The 27,722-nt window shown below is 45.6% G+C and overlaps 1 protein-coding gene across 1 annotated transcript; it reads right to left on the bottom strand.

The window, feature by feature from the left end:
- Nucleotides 1–2,782: 2,782 nt before the first annotated feature.
- Pcp4l1 (Purkinje cell protein 4 like 1) lies at nt 2,783–27,469 on the bottom strand. The gene is made up of 3 exons (XM_036202458.1): nt 27,206–27,469; nt 4,615–4,669; nt 2,783–3,430 (listed from the first exon to the last, which is right to left on the bottom strand). The coding sequence occupies exons 1-3, from the start codon at nt 27,212–27,214 to the stop codon at nt 3,288–3,290; spliced, it is 207 nt and encodes a 68-aa protein (XP_036058351.1). The 5' UTR covers nt 27,215–27,469; the 3' UTR covers nt 2,783–3,287.
- Between the last annotated feature and the right edge of the window lie 253 nt (nt 27,470–27,722).

The following is a 27,722-nucleotide window of genomic DNA, read 5'->3' as shown; positions in this document are numbered from 1 at the left end:
AACAGGCAGAGAGAGTAAGTAGGAGGAGGAATCTAGGCTCACTAGAGAAGAGATTGATGAGGGAGAAAGAAAGAGAGATGCCCAGGGCCAGTCAGCAGCTGCCAGACAGACAGACAAAGAAGTAGGAAAAATAGGACATACAGAATGAAGAAAAAGTAAAAAGCTCTGAGGCAAATCTAGATGAAGGGACACAGTTTAAAATAAGTTATAAGAGCTAGTGTGGCAAGCATAAGATAAGGCCAAGCATTCAAAATGATGTTAAGTCTCTGTGTCATGATTTGGGAGCTGGTTGGTGACCCCAAAGAAAGTCTGCTACAGAGTTAGACATGGTGGTACACTCCTATAACCTCAGCTCTCAAAGGAGGATCTTCAGGATAGCACCAGCCTCATGGTGACACCTTGTCTTTAAAAAAAAAAAAAAAAAAAAAAAGGAAACCATACAGATGGGCAGTAGAACAATAACATTCACAGAGACTAGGAATAGAGGATGGGAGTTGTTTAAAAGACACAAAATTTTGCCGGGCTTTGGTGGCACACGCCTTTAATCCCAGCATTCGGGAGGCAGAGGCAGGAAGATCTCTGTGAGTTCGAGGCCAGCCTGGTCTCCAAAGCGAGTTCCAGGAAAGGCACAAAGCTACACAGAGAAACCCTGTCTCAAAAAACCAAAAAGACAAAATTTGGGGGCTGGCGATGTGGTCCTGCTCTTGTAGAGGAACCAAGTTCAGTTCCCAGCACCCACATGGCAGGTTATAATCACCTGTAACTCCAGTGCCAGGGAAATCCAGTGCTGTCTTCTGGCCTCTGTGGATACCAGGCATGCACATGGTGCACATGTATACATGCAGGAAAACAGTCACATACATAAAAATAAATAACTCAAGGCTGGAACAATGGCTTAGCTATTAAGAGCACTCACTGGTTGTTCTTCCAGAGAGCCTGGACTTGGTTTCCAGCACCTACATGGTGGCTGACAACCATCTATCTATATGTCCAATTCCAGGGGATCTGATGCCCTCTTTTGACTTCATGGACACCAGGCACACATCACATGGTACACAGACATATACGCAAGCAAAACACTGATATACATAAAATAACTAACTCAAAACCCCTCACAGTATACATAAAATAAAAATAACCAAAATGGTAAAGTTTATGCTTTACAAAGTTAGCAAAATGGGCTGGAGAGATGGCTCAGAGGTTAAGAGCACTGGCTGTTCTTCCAGAGGTCCTGAGTTCAATTCCCAGCAACCACATGGTGGCTCGTTGTCATCTGTAATGAGATCTGACGCCCTCTTCTGTATACATAATAAATAAATAAATCTTTAAAAAAAAAAAGTTACCAAAATAAAAACCATTCACTGAGCATGGTGGTACAAGGCTGTAATCCCAGCACTTGGAAGGCTAATGCAGTAGGGTTTTGAGTTCAAAGACAGCCTGGGCTACATAGCAAATGCTAGGTTAGCCTGGACTACAAGGTGAAACTGTTTTGTTATGTTTTTCTTGAGACAGGGTCTCTCTGTGCAGCCCTGGAACTCACTCTGAAGATTAGGCTGGCCTTGAAGTCAGAGATCCACCTGCCTCTGCCTCCTGAGTGCTGGGATTAAAGACACTTGCCACCATGCCTGGCTAGTGTAGTGGAACTGTTTTAATCACCACTCCCCACAAAAAAAGCAAGAAGTGTGGCAAGTACAGATGATTTTTTTTTTCTCAATCTTCAATCATTTTAATGTGGAGAGACCATTTCTCAGCAATGCTCGCTCCTGTGAAAATCATTATTTTTATTTGATTTCTGGCTCAAACACTCAGTGTGAGCATGGCACTCTTTAGTGTCCAGCTGTTGTCTCCAACTCTTAATTTATAAACACTAGGAGGGGACAGGAGAATCTGGGAGGAAGACCAAGGAGGAGGGAAATCTGGAACAGGTCATTTGGGGATAAGAAGCCGGGAAGAATAGGTTGGTTTTCAGAGCTATGTACCAAGTGTGCTCGTCGCTGGCAGGGCAGCAGGAAGACATCATCCTTGCAGGTGCACCCTGAGCGTGGTGACTGCAGCAGAGCAACACAGTGTGGGCGGTGCATCAATGTGAGGCCAAGGTCGGGAGAAGGAAGGCAGGCAGGATTCGCTTCAGTTGAAATTTACTCAGGCTGTGTTGGTTTCCTGTGCCTCCATGTAATCCATGCAGCCTCTCTACCACCCTCCCCAGGCCAGTTCAGGCTTACACTCATGTTCAACCCACGAAAAACCACTAGTAGAGGTTCAAGGGCCCCATTGGGGGGCTTTTTTTATTGTTATGATTATTAAACATGCTAAAATCACATACAGTGGCTATTTTTGCCCTGACTCCACAGTGGGGTGGCTGAGGACTAGAGGGATGTCACTTGGCTCACGTGGCTCTGGGGATGACTAGAGATGAGGGTGCATTAAGACATAGACAGGTTAGCAAAGGCCAGAGAGCCCTCATGTAGTATTTATTCAACAATAACTTGTAGCTTCAGACATCTTGCCCTTCTTTACTCCTTTCCTTCCTAAATGTTTCCTAGTTTTCATTTCTTGGCTTATGGCCTCTGGACCTTCTGCCATCTCTGGCTCCTCTGATTTCAGAATGAAGGAAGATTTTCCTTGCCTCTCTACCTGCTTTCTTTCCTTGGAAGGAATCTACTCAGCATGCACTAATAGGTTAAGCTGCTTGATGGTTTTTTTTTGTGGGGGGTGCAGGTTTTTTTGAGACAAGGTCTCTCTCTATGTAGCCCTGGCTGGCCTTGAACATAGAGAGATCCACCTGCCTCTGCCTTCCAAGTTCTGGGACTAAAGGCATGCACCACCACACTCTGCAAGCTCCTTGATTTATGTCTGTCCAGGGGAAGGGGCAGCTGCATCGCGACTGACTCCTGGGAGATGAAAGGGGTGCAGCAGAAGGACCTGAAAGTGTTCCCTGAAGTCTGAATGCTGCAACGGGCACAATACCCAGACCCCACGCTCAGGCACTGCACTCTGAAGGCTTTCCCATCCTGCCCTTAGCATTAGCGGTAGGGAAGGGTCATACCTCAAGACCTTTTGTTCTCTGCAAAGGACTGATCCACCCTTAGCCTAGTGACTACCAACTGAAGTCTTCTTGTGTCCTTGTGTCTCTACTACTGTGATGGCTTAAGAGAGCCTGAGAAAAGAATATATAAAGGTTAAGCTTGCCTCCAGGAGAGGCTGGAGGGATAAAGGGACAAGACACATGAGAGTCAGAGCTGTGGAGCGGGGAGAGGAAGTAGAGGGGTGAAGGGAAGGCTGGCCACTCAGGAACTGGAATCCTTTTTCCTTTTCTGGAATCGCCTGAACTTGCCCTGAATTGCAAGGGCAGCCTTCTCTGTCTCTGGAGCTGTCAGGTCAATGTCGATCTCCTCCTCTTCCTCAGCCTTCTTGATGCTGCCAGCCTTCCCTGTAGACAGTTGGAGACACACTGATGAGTCAACCCAACCAACTCCAGTCCTTTCCTCCAAACCTCAAATACAACACTTCAAGCTAGACTCTTTGAGGACCCCCCCCCAGTCTTCTCAAGACTACAGCTGACTGATGATTCTAAAAGTCAGGGTGCTATGCTTAGAATTACCATAGTTACCACAAGAGGTTTTGCTATTCTTGGATCAAATAACAAATGTCTTCTATTGTCATTGATTCCTAAATCCTGTAGTTCAGATCTTTAAAGTACACTTCCTTGCTTCAATTCCTAATGGAGAACAGTGGCTTGGATTATCTGATAAGTTTCTTCTTATCACTCAAAAATGTTTTGTGGGGCTAGAGAAATGGTTCAGTGGTTAGGAGTACTTAATGCTGTTGCAAGAGACCTGGGTTACAATCCCAGCATACACATCTGGTGGTTCACAACCACCTACAATTCCAGTTCCAGGGGCTCTGAAGCCCTGTGGCCTCTTTGGGCACCTTCATGCATGTGGTGCACATAAACTCATACAGGCTCACATACACATACACAGAATTTTTTATTTGTTTTGTTTTGTTTTGTTTTTTGAGACAGGGTTTCTCTGTGTAGCTTTGCGCCTTTCCTGGAACTCACTCTATAGACCAGGTTGGCCTCGAACTCACAGAGTTCTGCCTCTGCCTCTAGAGTGCTGGGATTAAAGCGTGCACCACCACCATCCAGCTCACAGAAATTTTTTAAATGAACAAATCTTTTTAAATGCACTACTCCCCACCAAAAAAAATCTGTATGTGCCCCATGTGTGGAGGTCAGAGGACAACGTGTGAATGCCACTTCTTGTGTTCCATCATGTGTGTCCTGGAGATTGACTGAGGTCATCAGGCTTGGAAAAAAAAAAAAAAAAACACCTTTTCCCATTGGGCCTTCTCGCTGGCCCCTTCTTATCCTTTTACATGCCTTTCCAACCATTCAAGACTCTACTTGATAACATCGAGAGAGAATGCTGATACAATTACATCTTAGGAAAAAGTAGCAAGAACCTAGAGCAGTAGTAACCCCTTGTTTCACTTGCCCACAGCCCGATTCCTTTGACTTCTGGTATTTGGAGCTTCTAGATTTACAGTTCTGCTTGTATCCTGGGGCAGCCTTCATTAGCTCTGCTAACACCCTAGCCCAGCCTCGCTTACCTTTTTCCTCAGGGTCAGATGCTTGGTTGGCTGCTGGGGGTGTTTTTGTGTTGAGCTGAAAGAAAAAAAATAACAATGTAAGATAGGCATGGAAGTACGAAGGTCTTTTATGCACATTCAAGCTTTCCATGACCAGACATATTTCCCAGATCTTTCGAAGAAGTAAGTCTTGAGATCAGATAAAAAAAAAAATCAACATTCATTCTATAAACCCAGCATGATAGAGAATGCTCATAATCCTAACATTCCTGAGACGGAGGCAGCAGGATTACCATGAATTCCAGACCAAGTTGGGCCACACAGCAAGCTACTTAATGAAAACTTTTTTCAGAATGAATTAAATCAATGAATATTTATTGATGTCAGAGAAATTGTAGCGGACAAAACAGATAAAGTAACCCTGCTTTCACAGAGCTCGTTCAAGGGCTATTCAGACAAACAGAATGACTGTGGTTTAAGATGGTAAAAAGTGCCAGAGAAAAAGCAAGGTAGAGAAGTGATGAGCGCTAGGTAAGGTCAGGGGAACAGGCCTTTACCTAGTTGTGAGGTAAAGCCTATCTGGTCAGCTGTGGAGTTATCATCATCATTATCATCACCACCACCACCACAACCACCACCATCATCATCATCACCACCACCACCACCACCACCACCACCACCACCACCACCACCACCATCATCATCAAGTCCTGGGGATGGAGTCTAGGGCCTCATGCATGCTAGACAAATGCTTTAACACTGAATTATATCACCAACCCAGGGAAAGTGCCCGAAAGGTGGCACCTTAGTACGGAAGCTGTAGGAGGAAGGGTGGTGAAGACTGTGGATATCCGTGGCAAGACCCTGGGGTGGAAGTATGACCACCCTCTTTGAAGAACGTCGGGATCCAGGCACAGCTGAAGTGGAGAGAGGAAAAAGGAAGAATGGAGACCTAGCCATGGGTAGGAGCAGTTATGTAGGGCCTCGGGGAGACTTTATAAGGGATTTCTTTTCTAGAAGTAAAAGCCGCAGGGCTGTGGTGGCGCACGCCTGTAATCCCAGCACTCAGGAGGCAGAGCCAGACGGATCTCTGTGAGTTCGAGGCCAGCCTGGTCTACAGAGTGAGTTCCAGGAAAGGCACAAAGCTACACAGGGAAACCCTGTCTCAAAAAACCAAAACAAAACAAAAAAAAAAAGTAAAAGCCATTGGAGAACTCTGATTTGCACAAAAGGCACATGAAAGAGGAAGCAGAAAGCCTGTGGGGAGGGGTGGGGTTGGTGGATTACTGTAGTAAACCAAACAAGAGAAGATGGTAGCTTGAATCAGAACAGTAGCAGTGCTGGGGTGGTGAGGCTATGAGTGTTATTTTCAAACTACAACCAAGGTGATTTTAATTGGACAAGTGGTATTGTGATAAAGAGGGAGTCAAGGATGGCTCCTGAGGAGGAGAGCTGGCCTGAAAAATGAAAAAAAACAAAAAAAGGAGTTTTCCTTTCCTGCTACAGAGAAGACAGCTAATGGCGTGGGTTTTTGGGGAAAGGATCAGGAAGTCTGTTTTGTTTTGGTTTTGTTTTTAAAACAATTTGGGGATATCTACTAATTATCCAAAAGGAGATGTTTCCTGTGTGTTGTTTGCTACCTTGTTTGACATGGGGTCACTCTGCAGACAGGGTAGCCGCTGAACTAATCCTCCTGCCTCCAGCTCTTCACCTCCCCAGTGCTGGGTTGACAGGTGTGTGCCAGGTTGCCCGTCTCGCTAGCACGTTTTTTGCTGGTTTTGTTTTTTTGTTTTGTTTTGTTTTATAGTAAGGGTTTATTTTGACTCACAATTTAAGAAAGGATACAGCCCATCATGGCTAAGGAGGCTTGGCAGCAGGAGTGTGAGGAGGCTGGTCCTGTTGCATCCTCTCTATCATGTTTTTAAGTGATTGTTCTATTTGACAGAGATTAAACCACAGAAGAGAAAGAGCGGGGGAAAAAAACATGAGAAAATTAGGAGAGTCTTCCATCAGCGTAAGCAGGAGAGTGGCCTTTTAGACTAGGATCATCGTGGTGAAGTGATAGAGAATATCAGACTTCCCGGAAGTTTCGTGGTAACAAGTTAGATTGGCAGGTGCAATTCTGAGTACAGAGAACTCCGTGAAAGAGCTTTCTCTTTAAAGACAGCAGAACTGGACAGTAGTTTGGCATGGATATGAGGTTGTAGAAAGGTGTTTGTTAAAGTAGGTGATTTGAATGCTGATGGGAATGATTCAGTAGAGAAGGAAAAAATTGGTGATGGAAGAAAGGATGGTTACCAGAGTGGTATCTTGAATGAGCAAGAAAAAACAGATGCAGTTCAGAGGTGGAAGGGTTGGCTGTAGACAGGGTATTAACACAGCATTTCCAGATAGGAATGAGGGCATGGGACAGATGCAAATTGGTGGCAGATGTGGTGGGAATGGTTTCTACTAAGTGTTTCTATTTTCTCAATGAAACAATAAGGGCACTTGTCATCGGGAGAGTTAAGGGTAAGATGTGGTGGAATATTACCAGGCAAAGATGTGTTACATTTGTTTATGCTGCATTTGTTTAATTACGTAAAGATGTGTTGCATTTGTTTCACCTTGCCTGCCTAAGGCTCCTGATTGGTCTAATAAAACGCTGAGCGGCCAATAGCTAGGCAGAAGAGGGTTAGGCGGGGCTGGCGGGCAGAGAGAAGAGAGGAAAAAAAAAAGGAGGGAGAAAAATAGACACCTGGGAGCCGGGCAGTGGTGGCACACGCCTTTAATCCCAGCACTCAGGAGGCAGAGCCAGGAGGATCTCTGTGAGTTTGAAGCCAGCCTGGTCTACAGAGCGAGAACCAGGAAAGGCACAAAGCTACACAGAGAAACCCCGTCTCAAAAAAAAACCAAAAACAAAAAAGACACCTGGGGCCAGCCAGCCAGCCAGGAAGCCACCAGCTGGCCAGACTCGGAGTAGGACATACAGAATGAAAGAAAGGTAAAAAGCCCCAAGGCAAAACATAGATGAAGAGAAACAGATTAAACTAAGTTATAAGAGCTAATGGAACAAGCAGTCATAATTAATAATAAGTTTCCATGTCATGATTTGGGAGCTGGTTGGTGGACCAAAGGAAAGCCTGTTATATCAAGCAATGTTAAAGGTTTGAGGAATGATGAGAACCAGTCACCTAGTCATCTAAGAAAGTGAGTGAGTGATGTGATGTATCAGGATTAACAGAGGGTGAAAGAGCCCTCTTGAAATAGCTGGCTGTGGATTGAAAGTGAAACCAACCAAGATACTGTCCCTGTCTTCCAGGGTAAGTGTCTTAGTTAGGGTCTGTATTATTGTAATAAACACCATGAGCAAAAGCAACCTGAGGAGGGAAGGGTTTATTTCAGCTTACACTTCCACATCACAGTCCACTGAAGACAGTCAGGGCAGGAACTCAAGGCAGAAACCTGGAGGCAGACACTGAGGCAGAGATCATAGAGAAATGCTGCTTAGTGGCTTGCCCAGCTTGCCTTCTTATGGTACCCTGGACCACCCACAGTGATCCAATCCCTCCCACAGCAATCAAAAATATATAAAACAGGCTTGCCCACAGAACAATGTGTAGTGGATAGCCATCCCAGCATTGGCCTGGAAGTTCCAACCCCCACTGAGGCTTTGGTAATGGTCACGCCCACAAGGCGGGGCAGAGGAGGAAGCGGAAGACCAAGGATCGGGAGGAGGTCTCTCTCTTGGTTCCCGGACTCTGGACGCTGGAGGTAGACCGAGCAGAGTTCTCCAGAGAACACCGCCGGACTGCGCTATACCCTTGCCAGACCCTGTAACCTACCCCTTCATTTGTAAGTTAGCCCACAAAATAAACCTCCCTTTTAACTACCTGGAGTGGCCTTAATAATTTCACCAATAACAATGTGATGGGAACATTTTCTCAATTGAATCTCCCTCTTTCAAAATGACTGTGGTTTTGTTTCAAATTGGCATAAAACTAGCCAAGACAATGAGAAGATAAAACAGATAACTAAGTGATAATTACTGAGCATTTTTTTATTGTGTGTAAAATTTACCCTATTTAATTCTGAGATGTCATCCTATTTCATAGATTGAAAAAAAAGCAAGCCTTAGTACAATATTCTGAATCTCATCCAAGGCCAAGTCATACAAATAGAAAATGGTAAGTAGACCTAGTTTTGGAACGCAGGAAGACTCACTCAACAGACCAGGTATTTTCACATGCTGACACAGTATGCTAATGTGTTATTAAAGATTGCACTATTGAGGGCACATAGATGCACACTCAACTATACTTTCAACTCTGCTTAACTATTCTAATAAAAAGCTAGAAGGAAGGATCTGGGTGTGGAAACACAGGCTCTAATCCCAGAACTTGGGAGATGAAGGCTGAAGGGTCAGGAGTTCAAGACAACCTTGAAGAAATATAGCAAGTAGTAGGCCAGCCTGGGCTGCATGAGATCCTATCTGAAAAAGATAAACAAATAAACAAACAAACGAGGAGCTGGACATGGGGGTGTCTCACACATTTAATCCCAACACACAGGAGGCAGAAGCAGGCAGATCTCTATGATTCTATGCCAGCCTGATCTACAAGGCAAGTTCTAAGACAGCCTAGACCACATAAAGAAACCCTGTCTCTAAAAAACAAACAAACAAACAAAAAACCCAAAGGCAATTCTCCTTTGGCAAGCCCATACCCACAATTTTAGGTGGTCTTAATTTTTTCTGGAACACTTTATTTTTTCTATTAACCCTAGTGCTAAAAATCTATATTTATACTTTTTAAGTTAAATTTCATTTATTATTATAAGTGTATGTATGTACAAACTGCATATGTGTGCTTTGGGTAAATGTGTACCATGGTGCATTGGGGAGGTCAGAGGACTATTTCAGGAGTCTGTTCACTCTCTCCACTATAAGTGACAAGGCTAGACCTCAGGTTGTCAGGCTTGCGGGCTGAGTGCTTTTACCTCTTGAGCCATCTTACTGGCTATTAAAAATTTCTGTAAATTAACTCCAAGTCTACTTCTAAATAAACAAACAAAAGTGAGAAAGTAATTTAAAATTAAAAAATATTAACATAAAAATAATGAGGTATTAAAATTAAAAATATTAACATAAAAAATAGTGAGACATGGACTGGAGAGATAGCTCAGTAAAGGATCAGCTTGCATGCATGAAGAACTGAGTTCAATACTAAAAACCAATGTAAAAAGTCTAGGCATGGTGGCACAGAGTGTAACCCAGCACTGAGGAGGCAGAGACGGGTGGATCTCTGGGCTTGCTGGGAAGCTAGCCAAGCCGCTTGGCAAGCGTCAAGTCATCAAGAGACTCTCCCCAATCACTCCAAAATAGGTGGATGGTGTTTAAGGAATGGTGCCCCACCCAGGGTGTCCTCTGACTTCTATATGGATGTACAACATGTGCACATGTATACCCCCAACATGTAACCCACACACACACTCTCACAATGGTCATATGTAGTTATTTAACATAAAAAGTGTCTTCAAATGTAGGTCACAGCCAGGTGACAGCCAGGGTTGCCTTTAATCCCAACACTCAGGAGGCAGAGGCAGGCAGGTCTCTGTGAATTTGAGGCCATCCTGGTCTACAGAGTGAGTTCCAGGCCAACCAGTGAGACTTTGTCTCAAAACAGAAAACAAAACAAAACAAAGTAGGTCATAAACCAATACTGTCTGAGCAAGGGTTTAGCTCAGTAGTAGAGTATGTACTTAGCGTGTTCAAGGCCCTGGTTTCTATCCTGAGAACCAAACAAGCAATAACAAACTGATTATGGTGATTTGAGTAAGAATGCCTCCCGTGGACTCCTATATTTAAATGCTTAGGGAGTAGCATTAAGAGGTGTGGCCTAGGGCTGGAGAGAGGTCCTGAGTTCAATTCCCAGCAACCACATGGTGGCTCACAACCATCTATAATGAGATCTGGCGCCCTCTTCTGGCCTGCAATCATACATGCTGTATACTTTAAAAAAAAAAAAAAAAGAGGGCCCAGGTTCAGTTTGGGAACCTACATGATGGCTCACTGTCCAGAACTCTATAGTTTCAGGGATCTGATTCCCTCTTCCAATCTCAGCATGTACCAAACATGTACATGATACAATACATAAATTCATACACATAAAACAAGTGTAAAAAAAATTAAAAAAAAAATAGAGGTGTGGCCTAGTTGGAGGAAGTGTGTCACTGGGGGTGGGCTTGGGGTTTCAAATGCTCAGGCCAGGCCCAGTGTTACTCTCTCTTCCTCCTGCCTTCAGATCTGGATGTAGAACTCTCAGCTCCTTCTCCAGCACCATGTCTACCTGCATACTGCCATGTTTCCCTTCATGACAATCATGGAATAGACCTATGAACTGTAAGCCAGCCCCAGTGAATCATTTTCCTTTATAAGAGTTGCCGTGGTGGTCATGGTGTCTCTTCACAGCACTGATAGAGTCCAATATTTTTAAAAGATATTATGTGTTTACCCATTACACTCTTTTTTTAAATCTGAGGCTGGGTTTGGGGAGAGCATTTAGTTAAAAGTGTTTGCTGTATAAGCTTGAGAATTTGAGTCCAATCTCCAGAAACCACATATAGAAACAAGATAATCTGAGCACAGGGAGACAGAATAGGTGGATCTCTGGGGCTCTCTCATTAGCCAGCCTCGCCTACTGGTGAGTTACAGCCAGTGAGAGACTCAAAAACAAAGTAGACAGCACCAGAGAAACAATACTCAAGGTTAGCCTGGAGCCTCCATATATGTGGACACCCATACACATAGGTATACATATGTCCATTGGAACACAGATACATACACTGAAAACACATAGCGTGGATCATGTGTAGTAAGAGATTTGCTGGCCAATTGTCCAGACATGAGAGTCATGGATCAAGGGGCAATAGTTCCACAGTCTCTTAACTTCAAACTTTACTTCCTCTGTTGGCCAGCAAATCTCTAACTGTTATCCTGGTTTTAACCATTATCCCTCTGTCTTACTCCAAGCTTATTGCCTTAACCCATCAAATCTTTCTCTTCATCTCAATTCCTCCCTTTTAAAAATAAACAATTGGAGCCCCATGCTAAATATCTCCCCTCGGGGGTTTTTGTGGTGATTTGAATGAGAAATATTCCCTATAGTGTTGGGTGTTTGAATGCTTAGCCTCTGTATGTGTTGGCTAGTTTTATATCAACTTGACACAAGGTAGAATCTTTTTAAAGGGGGAACCTCAATTGAGAAAATGTCCCCACCTGATTAGCTGGGTAAGTCTGTGGTGAAATTTGTTGATGTGAGAGGACCCAGCTCACTGTGGGCAGTACTATCCCTAGGCTGGTGGTCCTGGGTACTATAAGAAAACAAACTGAACAAGTCATGAGGAGCAAGTCAGTAAGCAGCAATCCTCTATGGCCTCTGCTTCAGCTCCTGCTCCCAGGTTCCTGTCCTGACTTCTCTGGTTGATGGACTACAAGCTATCAGATGAAATAAACCCCGAAGTGACTTTTAGTCATTTGTAGATGATTTGAAAGAAAATGGCCACCAAAAGGAGTGGCACTATTAGGAAGTATGACATTGTTGGAGTAGGTGTGGCCTTGTTGGAGGACATATGTAACTGTGGAGGCGGGCTTTCAGGTCTCATATATGCTCAAGTCACACCCAGTAAGATAGTTCACTTCCTATTGCCTTTGGATCAAGATGTAGAATTCTCCAGCACCGTGTCTGTCTGCATGCCACCATACTCCCAGCCGCCATGCTTTCTGCCATGATGACAACAGACTAAACCTCTGAAACTGTAAGGGAACCACCTCAATTAAATGGTTTCCTTTGTAAGAGTGCCATGGTCATGGTGTTTCTTCACTGCAATAATAGAAACCCTAACTAAGGCAGTGCTTTATCACACAGCAGTAGAAAGCCTAACTATGGCACTGTATTTGTTACTTTTTTTGTTGCTGTTTTAAGACTCTGACTAAGGCAAGTTATAATAGGAAGCATTTAATAGGGCTTATGGTTCCAGAGCGTTAGAGTCCATGATGGCAGGGTGAAGCCATGGCAGCAGGAACAGCTGAAAGCCCACATCTCAAACCAAATCACAAGCAGAGACACTAAGAATGGCTAAGTCTTGTGAAACCTCAAAGCCATCCCCAGTGACAAACCTCCTCCAGGCCACGATGTAGTGGATAGCCAACCCAGCATTGGCCTGGAAGTTCCAACCCCCATTGAGGCTTCAGTAATTATCACGCCCACAAGGTGGGGCAGAGGAGGGAGGCGAAGACCGAGGATCAGGAGGAGGTCGCGCTCTTGGTTCGGGGCTCTGGACGCTGGAGGTAGACCGAGCAGAGTTCTCCAGAGAACACCGCCGGACTGCGCTATACCTTTGCCAGACCCTACAACCTATCCCTTCATTTGTAAGTTACCCCACAAAATAAACCTCCCTTTTAACTACGTGGAGTGGCCTTAATAATTTCACCAATACCACACCTCCTAGTCCTTTCCAAACAGTTCCACCATTCTGAGCCAAGTATCAAACATGAGAGCCTCTGGGCTCTTACTCCATTCTCAAACCATACAGTCCCCAGGATGGTGGCGCTGTCTATCTGGGGGAGACTCAAGAAGTGTGGCCTTGTTGAGGGGAGTGTGTTTCTGGAAGCAGGCTGATTTTGAGCATTTAAAGATTTAACACTGGGCTGGAGAGATGGCTCAGCAGTTGAGCACTAGCTGTTCTTCCAGAGGTCCTGAGTTCAATTCCCAGCAACCACATGGTGGCTCACAACCATCTGTAATGAAATCTGGTGCCCTCTTCTGGCATGCAGGCAGAACACTGTACATAATAAATCTTTAAAAAAAAAAAAAAAAAAAAGATTTAACACCATTTTCTAGTTTATTCTCTCTGATTTAAAATGGAAGACCTGAGCCCCTGCTCTCAGCATCCAATTCCTAACGCCTGCTGCCTCCACTCCACTATCACAGACTCTAACCCTCTGAGACCATACGCCCAAATAAACTCTCTTCCGTAAGCTGCCTTGGCCAAGGTGTTTTATCACAGCAGTGGGAAAATAACTAACACAGGCTGTTTCCTTCTCAAGTCAGCTGATCTTGAGCCAAATTCTCTAAGCAAGCTGTGTATCAGGGCTGAGCCACACAGGCTGCCATGTTCCTCTGCTGTTGCCAGCTTCCTTCTTTCCTGAGCCTGGCCTGGCCTGGCCTTGAAATAGAGCAGTGGCTGTGATCTGGCTCCCCAGGGGTTCCCAGCTCCATCTGAGTTATATTTATGAAAGATCATAACCTAAGATCAAGAGTTTCCACTGGAGAGGCCAGAAAGGAGTACTGTAAGGTCCCCACTGCTCACAAGGCCCTGTGAGCTCTCCCTCACACCATCCGTTGAAAAGTGCTAGAAGTGCTTCTCCATTCTTTCTAGCCAATTCTCAAAATAGCCACTGTGGGCACTGCATTTCTAGATTTAGCTGTTTGTGACTTGTTGGGGGTGGGGACAGTTAAACTAGCCTCTGTATGGTACTCAGTTGCTCACTGGTCCCTGTCCTCTGCTTCAAATGTTCTGGGTTGTTTTCTAGAAAGCCATCAATTTTAGAAGAATCAGAGTGGTGGTCCGGTACATGTATAGGCAGGCATCAGACCATCCATATTTCAAGTTCATCCGGTGCTCTTTAAGAAAACCTCTTACAAGCACTCATATCTCCAAACATTAACTCAAGAGCTATAACAGATCTGCATGTCTCAGCCTTTTCTTAGCCCCTCATTCGAGGCAGGTGTGGTTCACAAACCTCGCAGGTGGTATGCTCCTGCTTTCTGGTCAGAAATAACAATGGTAAAATGGTCCAGCAAAGCCTTTCTTCTCCTTACAGGATCCAACAAGGAGAGCTGACAGAAATCAAGGACTTGGGAATGTTACCTTACCTTGTTATGTATTATCACATAAATAATACTACTAATCTATTTCTTTTGTATGCATATTAAAAACACTAACATGCTGAGCTATTCTAATAGCTCCATAAAATAGGTATTGTTATTCTCATTTTTTAAACCAGGAACTGAGGTCAAGAGTGATTAATCTTTTGGCCTAAGGTTATAGAGTTAAGTTACAAGGTCATAATTTAAAGCCAGAAAGGCAGTCTAATCTTAGAGTCCAAGCTCTTTTTACCAGGTTCTGGCTATTACAAATAGTGCTGCTATGAACATAGTTGAGCATGTATCTTTGTGGTATGATTGAGCATGCCTTGGGTATATGCCCAAGAGTGGTATGGCTGGGGATTGAGGTAGATCAATTCCCAATTTTCTGAGAAACCGCCATACTGATTTCCACAGTGGTTGTACAAGTTTGCATTCCCACCAACAGTGGAGGAGTGTTCCCTTTGCTCTGCATCCTCTCCAACATAGACTGTCATTAGTGTTTGTTTGTTCTTTGTTTTTTGAGTTGGGGTTTCTCTGGGTAACAGCTCTGGCTGTCCTAGAACTCACTTTGTAGGCCAGGCTGGCTTAGAACTCACAGAGATCCACCTGCCTCTGCCTCCCTGAGTGCTGGCATTCAAGGTGTGCACCACCACTGCCCAGCCAGAGTCCAGGCCCTTGAATATTATGATATATGATATCTAGTTTGACAACTAAAGTGTGCATGTGTGTGCATACACACGCACTCCCATTCACCAACATGCACTCACGGGAGAATTCTAATGTGAAGGCCTTGACTCTGCAAGTCATCCCACAGAGCACAGCAATCCTCAGGTAGGAAGGAAGATCTCAGGAACGATGATTTAATTCTACACCCACAGTTAAGCAGTGGGATCCAAAGTCTAGCTTCTCAATCCATATCCAAAACATCTTCTTCACATATATTCCACAGGGAGCCCTGAGGAGCTGGAACCTGCCTTCTCATGCTGGTACGATCTTACATGCTCTGTGAGGACTTTATCCCAGACTCAGATTCCTGCTCAGCTTGTTGATCTGACTATCTGACTTGCTTCCCGATGCTTGCTCTGTGGACCTCCTGACACACCAAACTGATCTCCAGAGACTAGTCCTATTCTTCACTCACAGGGCCAGATCCTGGCCCTTCAGAGTCTGAGAATTACATGTGCAAGATCATCCCACTCTTTTCCATAGCAAATTACTCCCTCGCTTACATTCAAAACCATTATTCCAGTTCTAGTGAGCTTGGAGCTGGGTTCAGTTCGGTGTCATTGCCCACACAGGACTAATTGTTTCGCACGTCTCAGTACCAAACACTAATTAGCAACTGTGGAGCCCATCAACTCTCACTTTCCCTAGAGAGCCTTAGTTCCTTTCCTTGCCTACCTTCTTGGATTCCTTTCCTCTACTCTCTCCTCTGGGCCTGATGTATTCCAACAATGTTCCATTCCATCATCTTGGCAGGAGGTGCCAATTCCCCATGAGTATTCTTTTGTTTTCTCTGCAGCTCAAAGTTGTGGACTCGACCCTTCCCATGGGGTGGGGTGGGGGGTTGAAGATGAAAGGCCTGCTGGGTTAGGGAACATTTTTCTTTAGTCTTTAAGAGGCAGATTGGGACCCTTTTCTTTCTCTAGTATTTCCCTCTAAAAAGTTATCTACCCTTTTCAATTCTTCCAATTGCAGTACAGGAAAACATCCACCTTCCCAGAACTTTTATCAGCATCTAGATGCGGTCCTGTCCTATCTGAGCTTCCGGTCTCATCCCCTCTGTTTTCTAGGAATCAGGACAATCAGTTCCTTTTACTCTCAAACATAAACACCCTCCTTTTTCTCCCTGCCTGCCCCCCACCCCCCTTGATGTGAATTCCTTTTCCGAGTACCATTAGAATGAAAAGAAGCAGGGCGGGCCTGGGACCAAGGTCTGAGGAACAAATAATATTAAAAGGATAGGGAAGGCCATTGTGGTCAGAGAAATAAGCCAGACTCAGGAAGACAAATAGCAGGTTTTCTCTCATCTGCAGACTCGAGGTGGGAGGGGGTGGGTGTCTTGGGCACATGAGCAAGACGAAAATAGAAAGGGGACCAAGAGATCTTAAGAGAGAGGAGAAAATGATGGAGTGCATGGGACATGAAAGCAGAAGAAGAGACTCTGGGGCAGGAAGGAGAGGAGGGATCTTCTTTTTCAACAAACAGTAAGGGAACAACTGGACGGTCATTGGCAAAGCCAAACAAAAGAAGCCACCTCAAACTATACCTTGTACCTTACAGAAATTAACTACAAATAAACACAAAACCTAAACATTGAAGGTAGAGGCAGGAAGTCTGATGCAAGTTTGAGATCAGCTTGGTCTACACAGCACTGCCGGCTTAGAAATCCTGTCCCAAAGCTGAGCAGGGGTGGCGGGCGCACGCCCTTTATCCCGGCATTCAGGAGGCAGAGGCCGGTGGGATCTCTGAGAGTTCAAGGCCAGCCTGGTCTACAGAATGAGTTCTAGGACGGCCACAGCTGTTCCATAGAGAAACTCTGTCTTGAAAAACTAAAAAGAGAAAAAGAAATCCTGCCTCAATAAGACATCAGCAGCTACAATTAGGTGTAAATTTTTAGACTAAAGCATAGCAGGAAGTTTTTGCAATCTTAGGATAAAAAAAAAAATTTCTTGGATACACCATAAGCAAAACTCATAGAAAAACATTATAAACTGGATTTTTCCTAAGAGAAAAAAGGTACAAGCTACAGGCAGAAAATATTTACAAATCACATATCTGATAAAGAATTTGTATTCAGAAACATTTTTTGTTGTTTGGTTTGGGGTTTGTTGTTCTTTTTTAAACATGGTCTTACACTGTGTAGCTTGGGCTGACCTAGAATTCACTATGTGGCCCTGGCTTATATCAAACTCATGGCAATCCTCCTTAACCTTTTAAGTGCTGGAATTACAGGCATCATTCACCACAGAACAGGTTTTAAAACAAATTTTTTTAAATGTTTTACTAACACTAGGGAGATGACTCGGGTTAGGAGCACTTGCTGCTGTAACAGAGGATCAAAGTTCCCAGAACCCACATGCTGGCTCACAACCATCTGTAACACAGATTGAGTGCCTCCTGGCTTCCTTGGGCACCAGGCAAGCTCACAGTTCACTTGTATGCAGATAAGCAAAACCCTTCTATACATATGAAAATCAGTCTTAAAGGGGGTGGGGGAGGCTGGAGAGATTGCTCAGTAGTTAGGAGCATGCTTTTAATCTCAGCTTTCAGGAGGCAGAGTTAGGCATATCTCTGTGAGTTCGAGGCCAGCCTGGTCTACAATAGTGAGTTCCAGGACAGTCAGAGCTACATAATAGACCATTCTTTAAGGGGCAAAAAAAAAGGAAGGAAGGAAAGGAGGGAGGGAGGGAGAGAGAGAGAGAGAGAGAGAGAGAGAGAGAGAGGGAGGGAGGGAGGGAGGGAGGGAGGGAGGGAGGGAGGAAGGAAGGAAGGAAGGAAGGAAGGAAGAAAGAAAGGAAAAGGAAAAAAAGAGCACTGGCTGCCAATTTCTGGGACACCCACCCCACCACCCCCAGGAAAAACTAAAAAAAAAAAAAAACAAGAACAAAAACAAACAAAAGATAATTGTGTCCAAGCATGGTACAGCATGCCTATAATCTCAGCACTGGGAAAAGCTGAGTTAAGATCATGAGTTCAAAGCCAACATGGGCTATAAACCCTGTCCTTTTTTTTTTTTTTTTTTGGTTTTCGAAACCGGGTTTCTCTGTGTTGTTTTGGTGCCTGTCCTGGCTCTTGTTCTGTAGCCCAGGCTGGCCTCAAACTCACAGAGATCCACCTGGCTCTGCCTCCCAAGTGCTGTGCTCAAAGGCGTGCACCATCATCTCCCGGCTCAAAACTATGTCTTTTAGGGAAAAAAAGAAATAAAACACACACACACACAAAATCCAAAACTAATTGTATGACTCAGCGCTGTCTTGGCAAAGCACCTAAGGGCAGTCCAGGTAACAGCAGCTCAGCTGCTCCTTCCCGGCTGCCACTACCAGGGAACAGGCACCCCAGAACTTAGTGCTACACAGGACCAACTCCCCCTGCCCCTCCCCTGTTTCTTTTCTTCCTTTGTCACTTTCCCCTTTAGTGGTGTTACCACAGCAACCATCCTCACCAGAGGAGGAAGAGAGTGTAGCCCTCCACCCTTTTCCAAGCAACAAGTAAAACCAGTCTGGGAAAGGGTAAAGTAGTCAGCTTCCTTCAAACTCTTCACACTCCGGGCCGCTTTAAAGAGGGATCGCAGATGGTTAATGGCAGCAATCATCAGAATCGAGGATCATTTCATTGTACCTAGGCCAACTGCATCCAGCATTTGCAGAGCATGACTTGGGTGCTGTGCAGATGAAAATACAAATTCGGGTGCTGCAACGATCACAGAGCTTCGATGAACAGCCACGGATACCCACAGTTCTGTCTCTGTAGACCAGGGCAGAGAAACCTAAAAAGACCTTGAAGCCAAAAAAAATTCTAAATGATGGGCTTTAAAAGAGCCCCACCTTTTGTCTTTGTATTATCATGAATCTGAGACTTCACAAACTCCACTTTCAGGAAGTAAAGGGGAACACAAATTAGTGGATGACATTTTTCCAGGTGGTGAAACCCTCCATGGGGGTGTTTCTATGAGTGCTGAAGTGTTCTCCCCAGTATTAAATGAAAGTCATTGCTAAGGACCCTTACAGAAGCCTCGGGGATCCCGTGCCCCTGCACGACCCTGGACTGCTGTTTTTGGAGTACTGTTGGAACTGTTTCAACTCTTCAGCTCAGCAACCAGCTGCAGTCCTCCCAGCCTCAGAAAGACTTGCTCAAGGTCACCCTCAAGATAACAACAGAGAAAGAACCAGGAACCTTTACTCTAATTTCACCAGACGCACATTCCTCTCCTAATCCAGAAAATATAGGCCAGAAGCCTGACATCTCAGACACCCATTACCTCAAGACGAGACCCTAAACAGCACTAGTCCCCTGGCTTGCCCCTCTCCTCTCAGACACCGCACTGTTTCCTGGAATAGCAGTACCCCCCACTAGATTCAGGGGCAGAATTCCTTGCCCATGCCAGCTCATGGTATGTATGCAGTGAGTCAACAGCCCCTGCCCATTCCTCCCAGCCCGGGCTGCCACAGTTTAATGAGTGGTTATTTGTGGCACACAGCTTGGAGCTGTGCCTTTACCCCATACTGAGGAGCAGGGGATGGGGAGAGAGAGAGAGAGAGAGTAAAGCCAAAACTTCATTTATTACTATAATCTTCAATGTGCATCCCACCCATGGCGTTAACGTTCTAAAATAAACGTATTAATCCCCCCACAGCCTACAAAGCAAACACTCAGCTGGAGGGCTTTGTGTGGGAGGGAAGCAGCATTGGGCACAATGGTAAATGGCACCTCTGTCCCCTGGGTGGAGGTTGGGGACCAGGTGAGAGAGCCTTCAGGAGTCACCCAGTGGGAAGCAGAAATCAAGCTTCAGAGTTGATGAGGGTAGCTCACCCCTGTAGTAGCTCACCCCTGTAGTAGCTCACCCCTGTAACATCAGTAGTCAGGAGGCTGAACCAGGAGGATCTCTGAGTTTGAGGCTAGCCTGAGTCAGTGAGCTCTAGGCCAGCCTGGGCTATCAAGGCAGGAAGGGAGGGAGGGAAGGAGGGAGGGAGGAAGCTAGGCTTGGGTAAGCCTGATCAGTGAGAAGAAGGTCTCAGTTCATTGTTTGGGTTTTTTGTTGCTGTTTTAGGATTTTGTATTGTTTCAAAAAAAAAACTAGCTCAGGCTAGTTTTGAACTCTATATACACTGAGCTCCTGATCTTCTTGCTATCATCCCCTAAATACTAGGATTGCAGGTACACACTATCACACCTAGCCATAAAGTCTGGGCTCCTAGGCATTTATTTAAGGACACTTTGAAGAAATGCACATTTTGTGCAAAAAAGGAGGAGGGGCATTGGATGTTTTATTTGCCTGCTCTTTCTCATTCTCATACTCTCTCTCCCTCTCCATCTCATGTAGTACCACAGCCAGGCCCCCAACTCACTACCTGGGGAGGACCTTTTCCACCTTCTGATCCCCCTGCCTCTAACTCCTGAGTGCTAAGATTACAGGATCCTGTTTTATGCGGTACTGGGCAGCAGACTAAGGGTTTTGTCCATGCTAGGCAAGCAATCTACCACCTGAGCTACAGCCTCAGCCTTTGTTTGTTTAGTCATTTATTTTTTGACGCAGCCTCTCCCTTCATACCTGAGACTTGAACTGGCTACACAGCCCAGGGAGCTTCAAACTCATCATCCTCCTGCTTCCTGGATACTAGGATTACAGATGTGTACCATCACCAAGTAGTTATGAATGAGCTTCTGATTTAGCTTACAGTGGGTGTGTGGGTGTGAGTGTGTGTGTATGTATGTGTGTGTGTGTGATGCATGTGGTAGGCATGTGCATACATGTGAGTCTGTGCATGTGGTGGTGGGAGTACAACCTCAGACATCATTCTTCAAGATCTGTCCTCCGACTTTTTTGTGACAGGATCTCCCACTGGCCTCAAGCTGAGCTGACTGGCCAGCAAGGCTCAGGGATCCACTTATGTCTGCCTTCCCAATACTGAGATTACAAATGCACACCACTGCACAAGCTATTTGCTGTTGTTTTGGTTTGGTTTGGGTTGGGTTTTTTTTTTTTTTTTGGTTTTGGGATTTTTTTCTTATGTTGGTTTTGGGGATGAAATTTGGGTCATAGGCAAACACTTTACTAACTCAGCCATCTCCCCATTACCTCCATCCTTAGCTCTATCTTGCAGCTTATTCAAGCCATTTTGAGGATCAGGTTTGGTGTATGAATTTAGAAAATCATGCACATGGCATCCTGGAATCCCAAGAAGTATTCATCACTTACCATCCCAGTTAATAATCCTCCCCCACCCCCTGACCTGCCTTTCTTCCCCGAAAACCTGTGTACTCCTTGCTTGGAAGCAAATTTATCAAATGAAGGAAAACTAAACATCCAGAGCCTACTTAGTTGTCAGATATGCCAACTTTACATGGATAAGAGCTTTCCCACACTGGATCCTCCAAGGCAAATAGAATTGACAGGGGATGTAGTTATAGTTTAGTGGCAGAGTGCTTATCTAATATGAAAAATGCCCATCGTCAAAAGAAAGAGAAAATTAAGAGAGCTGCTATTATAGTCATACACCTTCAGAAAGAAAAGGTCTCCTCATCCTTGATGCTCTACAATTATGGAAAAACTAAGAACCTAGGAAAAGAAAGCCTCCCCCAGAAAGTGGCACTATCTGAGAAGGATCAGGAGGCGTGGCCTTGTTGGAAGAAGATTGTCACTGGGGGTGGGCTTTGAGGTTTTAAAAAGCCAGCAAGGTGTGCTCTCTGTCCCTGTCTCTGTCTCTCTGTCTATCTATGGATCAGGATGTAACTCTCAGTTACTGCTCTAGCATCTGCCTGTGTAGTGGATAGCCATCCCAACATTGGCCTGGAAGTTCCAACCCCCATTGAGGCTTCGGTAATGGTCACGCCCACAAGGTGGGGCAGAGGAGGGAGCGGAAGACCGAGGATCAAGAGGAGGGCTCTCTCTTGGTTCCGGGACCCTGGAGACTGGAGGTAGACCAAGCAGAGTTCTCCAGAGAACACCGCCGGACTGCGCTATACCTTTGCCAGACCCTGCAACCTACCCCTTCATTTATAAGTTACCCCACAAAATAAACCTCCCTTTTAACTACCTGGAGTGGCCTTAATAATTTCACCAATATGCCTGTGTGCCACCATGCTCCCTGCCATGATGACAACGGACCAAACCTCTGAAACTGTGAGACCTTGATGGAATGTTTTTCTCTTATAAAAGTTGTCTGGGGTCAAAGTATATCATCACAGTAATAAAACTGTGACTAATACATCTAGTATTGTACCAAAATGTACCATGTAGGTCTGTGCATCTCTAAAACGTCTATCTTCCTAACCTTTATTAAATCATACTGTTTCTGTTGCTTATAGAAAGTATTTATAATATAAATTCATTAGAAATTAAGCCTGGGGACTGGAGAGGTGGCTCAGTAGTTAAGAGCACTGGCTGCTCTTCCAGAGGACCCGGGTTCAATTCCCAGCACCCACATGGCGGCTCACAACTGTCTGTAACTCCAGTTCCTGGAGACCCAACACCCATGGCAAAACACCATTGTATATGAAATACAAATGAATAAATTTTAAAAAGAGAATGTTTAAAAAGAGAGAGAGAAAGAAGAAATCAAGCCTGCCAGGGGTAGTGCACAGTTTTGATCGTAGCACTTGGGAGGCAGAGGCAGGAGGATCTCAAGTATTTGCTCTGGGCTCAATCTCCAGTGCTATATTTTTAAAAAATCTGCATGTGAGTGAGATTCCTCTGTATTCAATAGAGTGACAAGTTCAAAGAGTCCTGAAGAGAATTCATCTGGACAGAGACAGCAGCAGGGTACTGTGCCCTAGTCTTTTAGTACTGTAAAAACTCAGATAAGATGTGGGCTCAGGTTCTTCATCTGTAAAATAAGACTGGACCAGATGATCTTTAGAGCTCTTCAGCAAATATAAAACTCTATCACTAAAATGTCTTGATAGAGCCAGACAGTGGTGGCGCACGCCTATAATCCCATCACTCGGGAGGCAGAGGCAGGTGGATCTCTGTGAGTTCTAGGCCAGCCTGGTCTACAGAGCTAGTCCCGGACAGGCTCCAAAGCTACAGAGAAACCCTGTCTTGAAAAACCAATATATATCTCCAACTTTATACCTTGAAGAATTTTTGCAAAACAAACTTTATTTTTTCTATGATGAACCAGATTTATGAAAAACGACTTGGAAATTTAGAAAAGTAGAACATAAAAAAGCAGTAAGCATTCACAGAGTCAACATTTTGAAAGGAAAGCTGTTGGTTTTTCTTCTTCCCTTTAGCCAGGATTACAATCATGTCCACTAGTTATATCCGTCCACAAACAGGCAGGAAAGGTACATCAGACTCACCCACTACACTCCCTATGGTCATCTTCCCCACAGAAACTTGACATTCCAAGTGGAATTATGGCTGCTATTCGGAAGAATGAGCCATCTTTACTACACACACACACACACACACCCCCATCACAAGATGACAAAACCATCAACTTCTTACAAACCAGAAATTCTTATTCAAGCAGCTAAAGCCAACAACCTAAATGGGTGAGAAAAGAAGAAAAAAAAAAAAAGGACAAACAAAGTTGGGAACCAAATTCTGGTTTCCCTGTTTTAAAATACAGATTTCCAGAGCTAGAAGACATTCTAGTAATAAGTAGTCAGTCCTATGCTGCATGTCCAACTTAACTATGATAATAATAAACCATTAATGAGGAGGGGGAGAGAGAGAAACTTGAATGGCAAGTTCCCTAACAACTGGCTCACAGAAGAATTAATAGAACTCTGTCACTCTGAATGAATGTCCTCTGTGGGGAAGGCTGCAGACAAGGCAGATGTACATGGCCGGGAGTGGGGTGGGAAGCAATCCCAAGAGAGAAATATCTGTTTCCATTAGGTAAGAACACCTCAAAAGAATAATAAAGGAGAGAGGAGCAGTTTTAAGTTCTTGGCTAGTGATCTAGATGATCTGTCCCTTGTTCTGACAGCTAAAACTCAGGAAAGAAACTGTGGGGACTGTCACCAGTAATCCGTGACTCTCATTTCAGCAGAGTGACTGCTGGACCAAAGGATTCTTCCAGTCAAGTTTCTCACAGATGAGAAATGCACCATGCAAAACCCTGCAGTTCTGCTTTATGCATCCAGCTGCACTGCATAAAAAGGGATTATAGGGAAGAGCCCTGGGGACAGAATTGTTCCCTGCATCCAAGCTTCACAGGCATGAGGGGAAAGTTATTAGACTCCAGGAGACAGACTGATTCACAGCAATCAAGTCCTGCCTCCAGCTGTGAACACAGACAAGCTGGCGACGAGTCCCTGCAGCTCCTCTGCACAGGAGCATGTAGACATGCTCTGCTGCAGTACTGAGTGGCAGCTAGGAGCCACCCAGGGAAAACAGAGCTGGCAGTCCTGCTCAGCAGCCCTACCAGAACCCTGACACTTCCAGTTGCCAAAGGTCCCCACCTCTAGCTGTTGCTAGGTTGAAATGGGAATCTCTTAAAGACATCCCAAACATTCTCATTTCGCACAGTGGCTCCAAAGCCAGGACTTAAGCAGGTGGGGGAGGTGGAACTTACATAACATTCAGGGTACAGGGCTTTCCCGGCCTGGGCACACCAACTTGAAAGAAGTGATCCACAGGGTAGGGCTGAGAGAAGTGAAGCCATTTGGAGTCTCTCGAGAGCTCCAGCGCTCTGGGCAACACTTCCGCTTTTATCATAGATTTTTTTTTACAAGAGGAAGAAAACAGACTGGTTCTTAGCCTTTGGGGAATCAAGAGATCCCCCCCCTTGGGGCTGTGGTTTAGAAACAGCTGGTCTCTGTGTACACCCAGGTGGCTGCCTCTGGGTATTATAAAAAAATCATTCCTGAAGCAAGGCTCCGCTCTGTATCAGGAGGCAGCTTGGATGGCTAAATTACTAGCTAGAACCAGTTTTCTCTGACAGCTGAGGAGGCCGGGCAGCCTTACCCATAGAGTCCCCACTGAAGGATCCCACTCTTATTCTGCAGAGCCCCTAATTAAGGCTAGTCAGATTCAGCTGCTGTCTAGAGTGGCCCCAAGTTTTGACTTCCCCCAAGCACACACCAGATTGTTCTTTGACGGCGCAAACAGCATTATCACTCCACTAAATATCACTTTCAAAGCCCTCTGACTGTCTGTCCTACCCAGGGGCCATGTGTATCTCCTCATATGCACAAAGTAACCACAGATCATGTCAGTATACCCTTCAGATAAACTCCCGGTGTGGGGGGGGAAATGGCTTGGATTAAAATTGTCAGATTTAGAAGCACGATGGTGGGGGAGTGGTTTGAACCTGAGACCTTGGTGGGAGGGGGAGCAAAGAGCGCCTCTCTTCTCATGTTAGAGCTAAAAAAACGACAGAGAAAGTCACTCCTTTTGTTTTTAATATTATTTTCTTCCTGCGAGATTGCCATGGTCACAGTCACGACCAGCTGAGGAGCTGGAAGCTCCTTTCTTTCCTCTGCAGCCCACCAGACTCGCTGGATTTTCCAGGATAAACTCAGCGGACATGGCAACCAAGACAAACACAGCAGCTGGCACTAATTGACTCCCTAGGTGGTAACTTTCAGCAGGAGTCAGCAGAACTACTGAAAATACCCACCTTTCCTATCTAAACTGGGAGCCAGGCTCCAGGGGATTCTCTCTCTGTCTCTGTGTGTGTGTCTCTGTCTCTCTCTGTGTCTGAGTGTGTGTGTCTCTCTGCCTCTCTCTCTTCCCCAACTCTCTCTTTCTCCATCTCTCTCTCTCTGCCCCTCCCTCTTTTTTTTCTCTCCTCTCTCTCTCCTTTCAGTATTGGAGAGTGAATCCAGAACTTCACTCATGCTAGGCCAGTGCTCCATCACCTTGGAAATTCGTATGCTGGTTTTCTGTAACCGACTAACTCTCTCTCTCTCTCTCTCTCTCTCTCTCTCTCTCTCTCTCTCTCACACACACACACACACACACACACACACACACACACACAGAATAGCTAACCCAGACTCCAGATTAAATGTCTAGTCAGAGCCAGGTAGTGTTTTAAGTATTTTGCACATATAATTTAACCTTTTAGAACAATCAGTATTACCTTCGTTTTACAGATTAAAAAAAAGCAGAAGCACAGACCAATTCCTTGATGCTCTTAAGGCCTCAAAGCTAGAAAATAGCAGAACAAGGGGCTGGCAGATGGCTGAGAAACGGATTGAACACAAAGACGTGCTCACTAGGAAAGGGGCCACACAAGGAAAGCATGGGATGCTACTCTCCATACCAACATCATCTTGGAACGACAATCTTGGCCTCATAATATGAGGATGTGCTCGGAGTGTATGACAAATTAAGTCATACAATAGGACAGGTCTTCTCAAAGTCTTATCATGGACAGTGTTCTTTGAAATGAGTCAACCAATTAAAGGACTGGGTTGGCTCGGTGAACACAAAAAAACCTGTCCGAAGACTTCGATGTAACAGGCACTGAAGACTGAGGTCTACTCTGGAAAGGACCATCTCCCCAGGAGTCGGACTTGCTTCTACCACAGTGCTCACGAAAGGCAGGACAGGTACCCGCAAGGTTCCTCCTTGAATGAGTGAAAAGTGCCACCTGGAAGGGGGTGAGGTGGCCAGGGATGGAGCTCTTGTTGGCTGCTGCCTATGGAGAACAACACAAAGCTAGGGATGGCTGGACAGAACCGAAGTGAGGGCAGTAAGGAAAGCCATGGTAACCTCGGAGCAGTAAGATAGATGCGGAGGACCAGCATCCCAAGAGACAGCTTATCACCCCGAGAGCTCACTCAGTTCCTGCCTACAGCTCATTCCAGTCACCCCCTCCCCAAAGCGCTATCCACAGTTGGTAAGCTAAAAACACCCCCTTTCCAGTAGCTTCGGAGAGCCGGGAGCTGTTCTAGAGGGGCAGTGACGTCCACCCAGAGAGTACACCTCGCCTCCCGGGGACCTGGAGCCGCAGCCTCCTCCCCGCCGCAGCCCTGGCCCGGAGCGAGAGCGTGGGAGAAGGGGGGCGAGCAGCACGGCTCACCTCGCTCATCCCGGCGGCCGGACGGGGCGTGGCAGGCGCAGGTGAGGCGAGGGGTCCTCCGGGGGGTGCGTGGACTGTGGCCGAGAGTTGCGGGGCTCCGGGGCAGGCGCCCTAGCGGGCTCGGAGGAGAAAGTGCGCGCCTCGAGCCACTGCTTCGCGCTGCCCTGGGCGCTGTGGCTGAAGCTCTGCCCAGGGGACCACTTCTGACCAGGTCCTGTCGGCAGCTCCGCGCGCCCTGACCGGCCCCATCCTTTATAGTGAGCTCTGGTCCCCGCCTCCAGCCCAACCAATAGAAACTCTGCCTACCGCAGACTGACAGCTCCTTGAACCCAGTGGTGGCAGGCTCAGGAATCTGCTGCATTTCCAAACTAGGGTAAGACAGACAGAGCGCGGGGAAGGAGGGGGAGACGGTCGGGGGATGAGAAGACAGAAAACGAAGTAGGAAAGCTGTGAAGGAGAGAGAGAGAAGTAGTAAGTAGTATCCGGAGGAACTGAACTCTGGTCCTCTGGAAGAACA

The sequence above is a fragment of the Onychomys torridus genome, chromosome 11 (assembly GCF_903995425.1).
Source record: "Onychomys torridus chromosome 11, mOncTor1.1, whole genome shotgun sequence".
NCBI lineage: Eukaryota > Metazoa > Chordata > Mammalia > Rodentia > Cricetidae > Onychomys > Onychomys torridus.
The sequence above is the reverse complement of the archived record's forward strand: the minus strand, read 5'-3'. Positions and strand labels throughout refer to the sequence as shown.

Excerpts from the sequence above, each read along its gene's own strand:
- Pcp4l1 (XM_036202458.1), bottom strand. Across the intron at positions 3,431-4,614 it reads ATCTGACCCTGAGGAAAAAG|GGAAGGCTGGCAGCATCAAG; the intron begins GTAAGCGAGGCT and ends AACTGTCTACAG.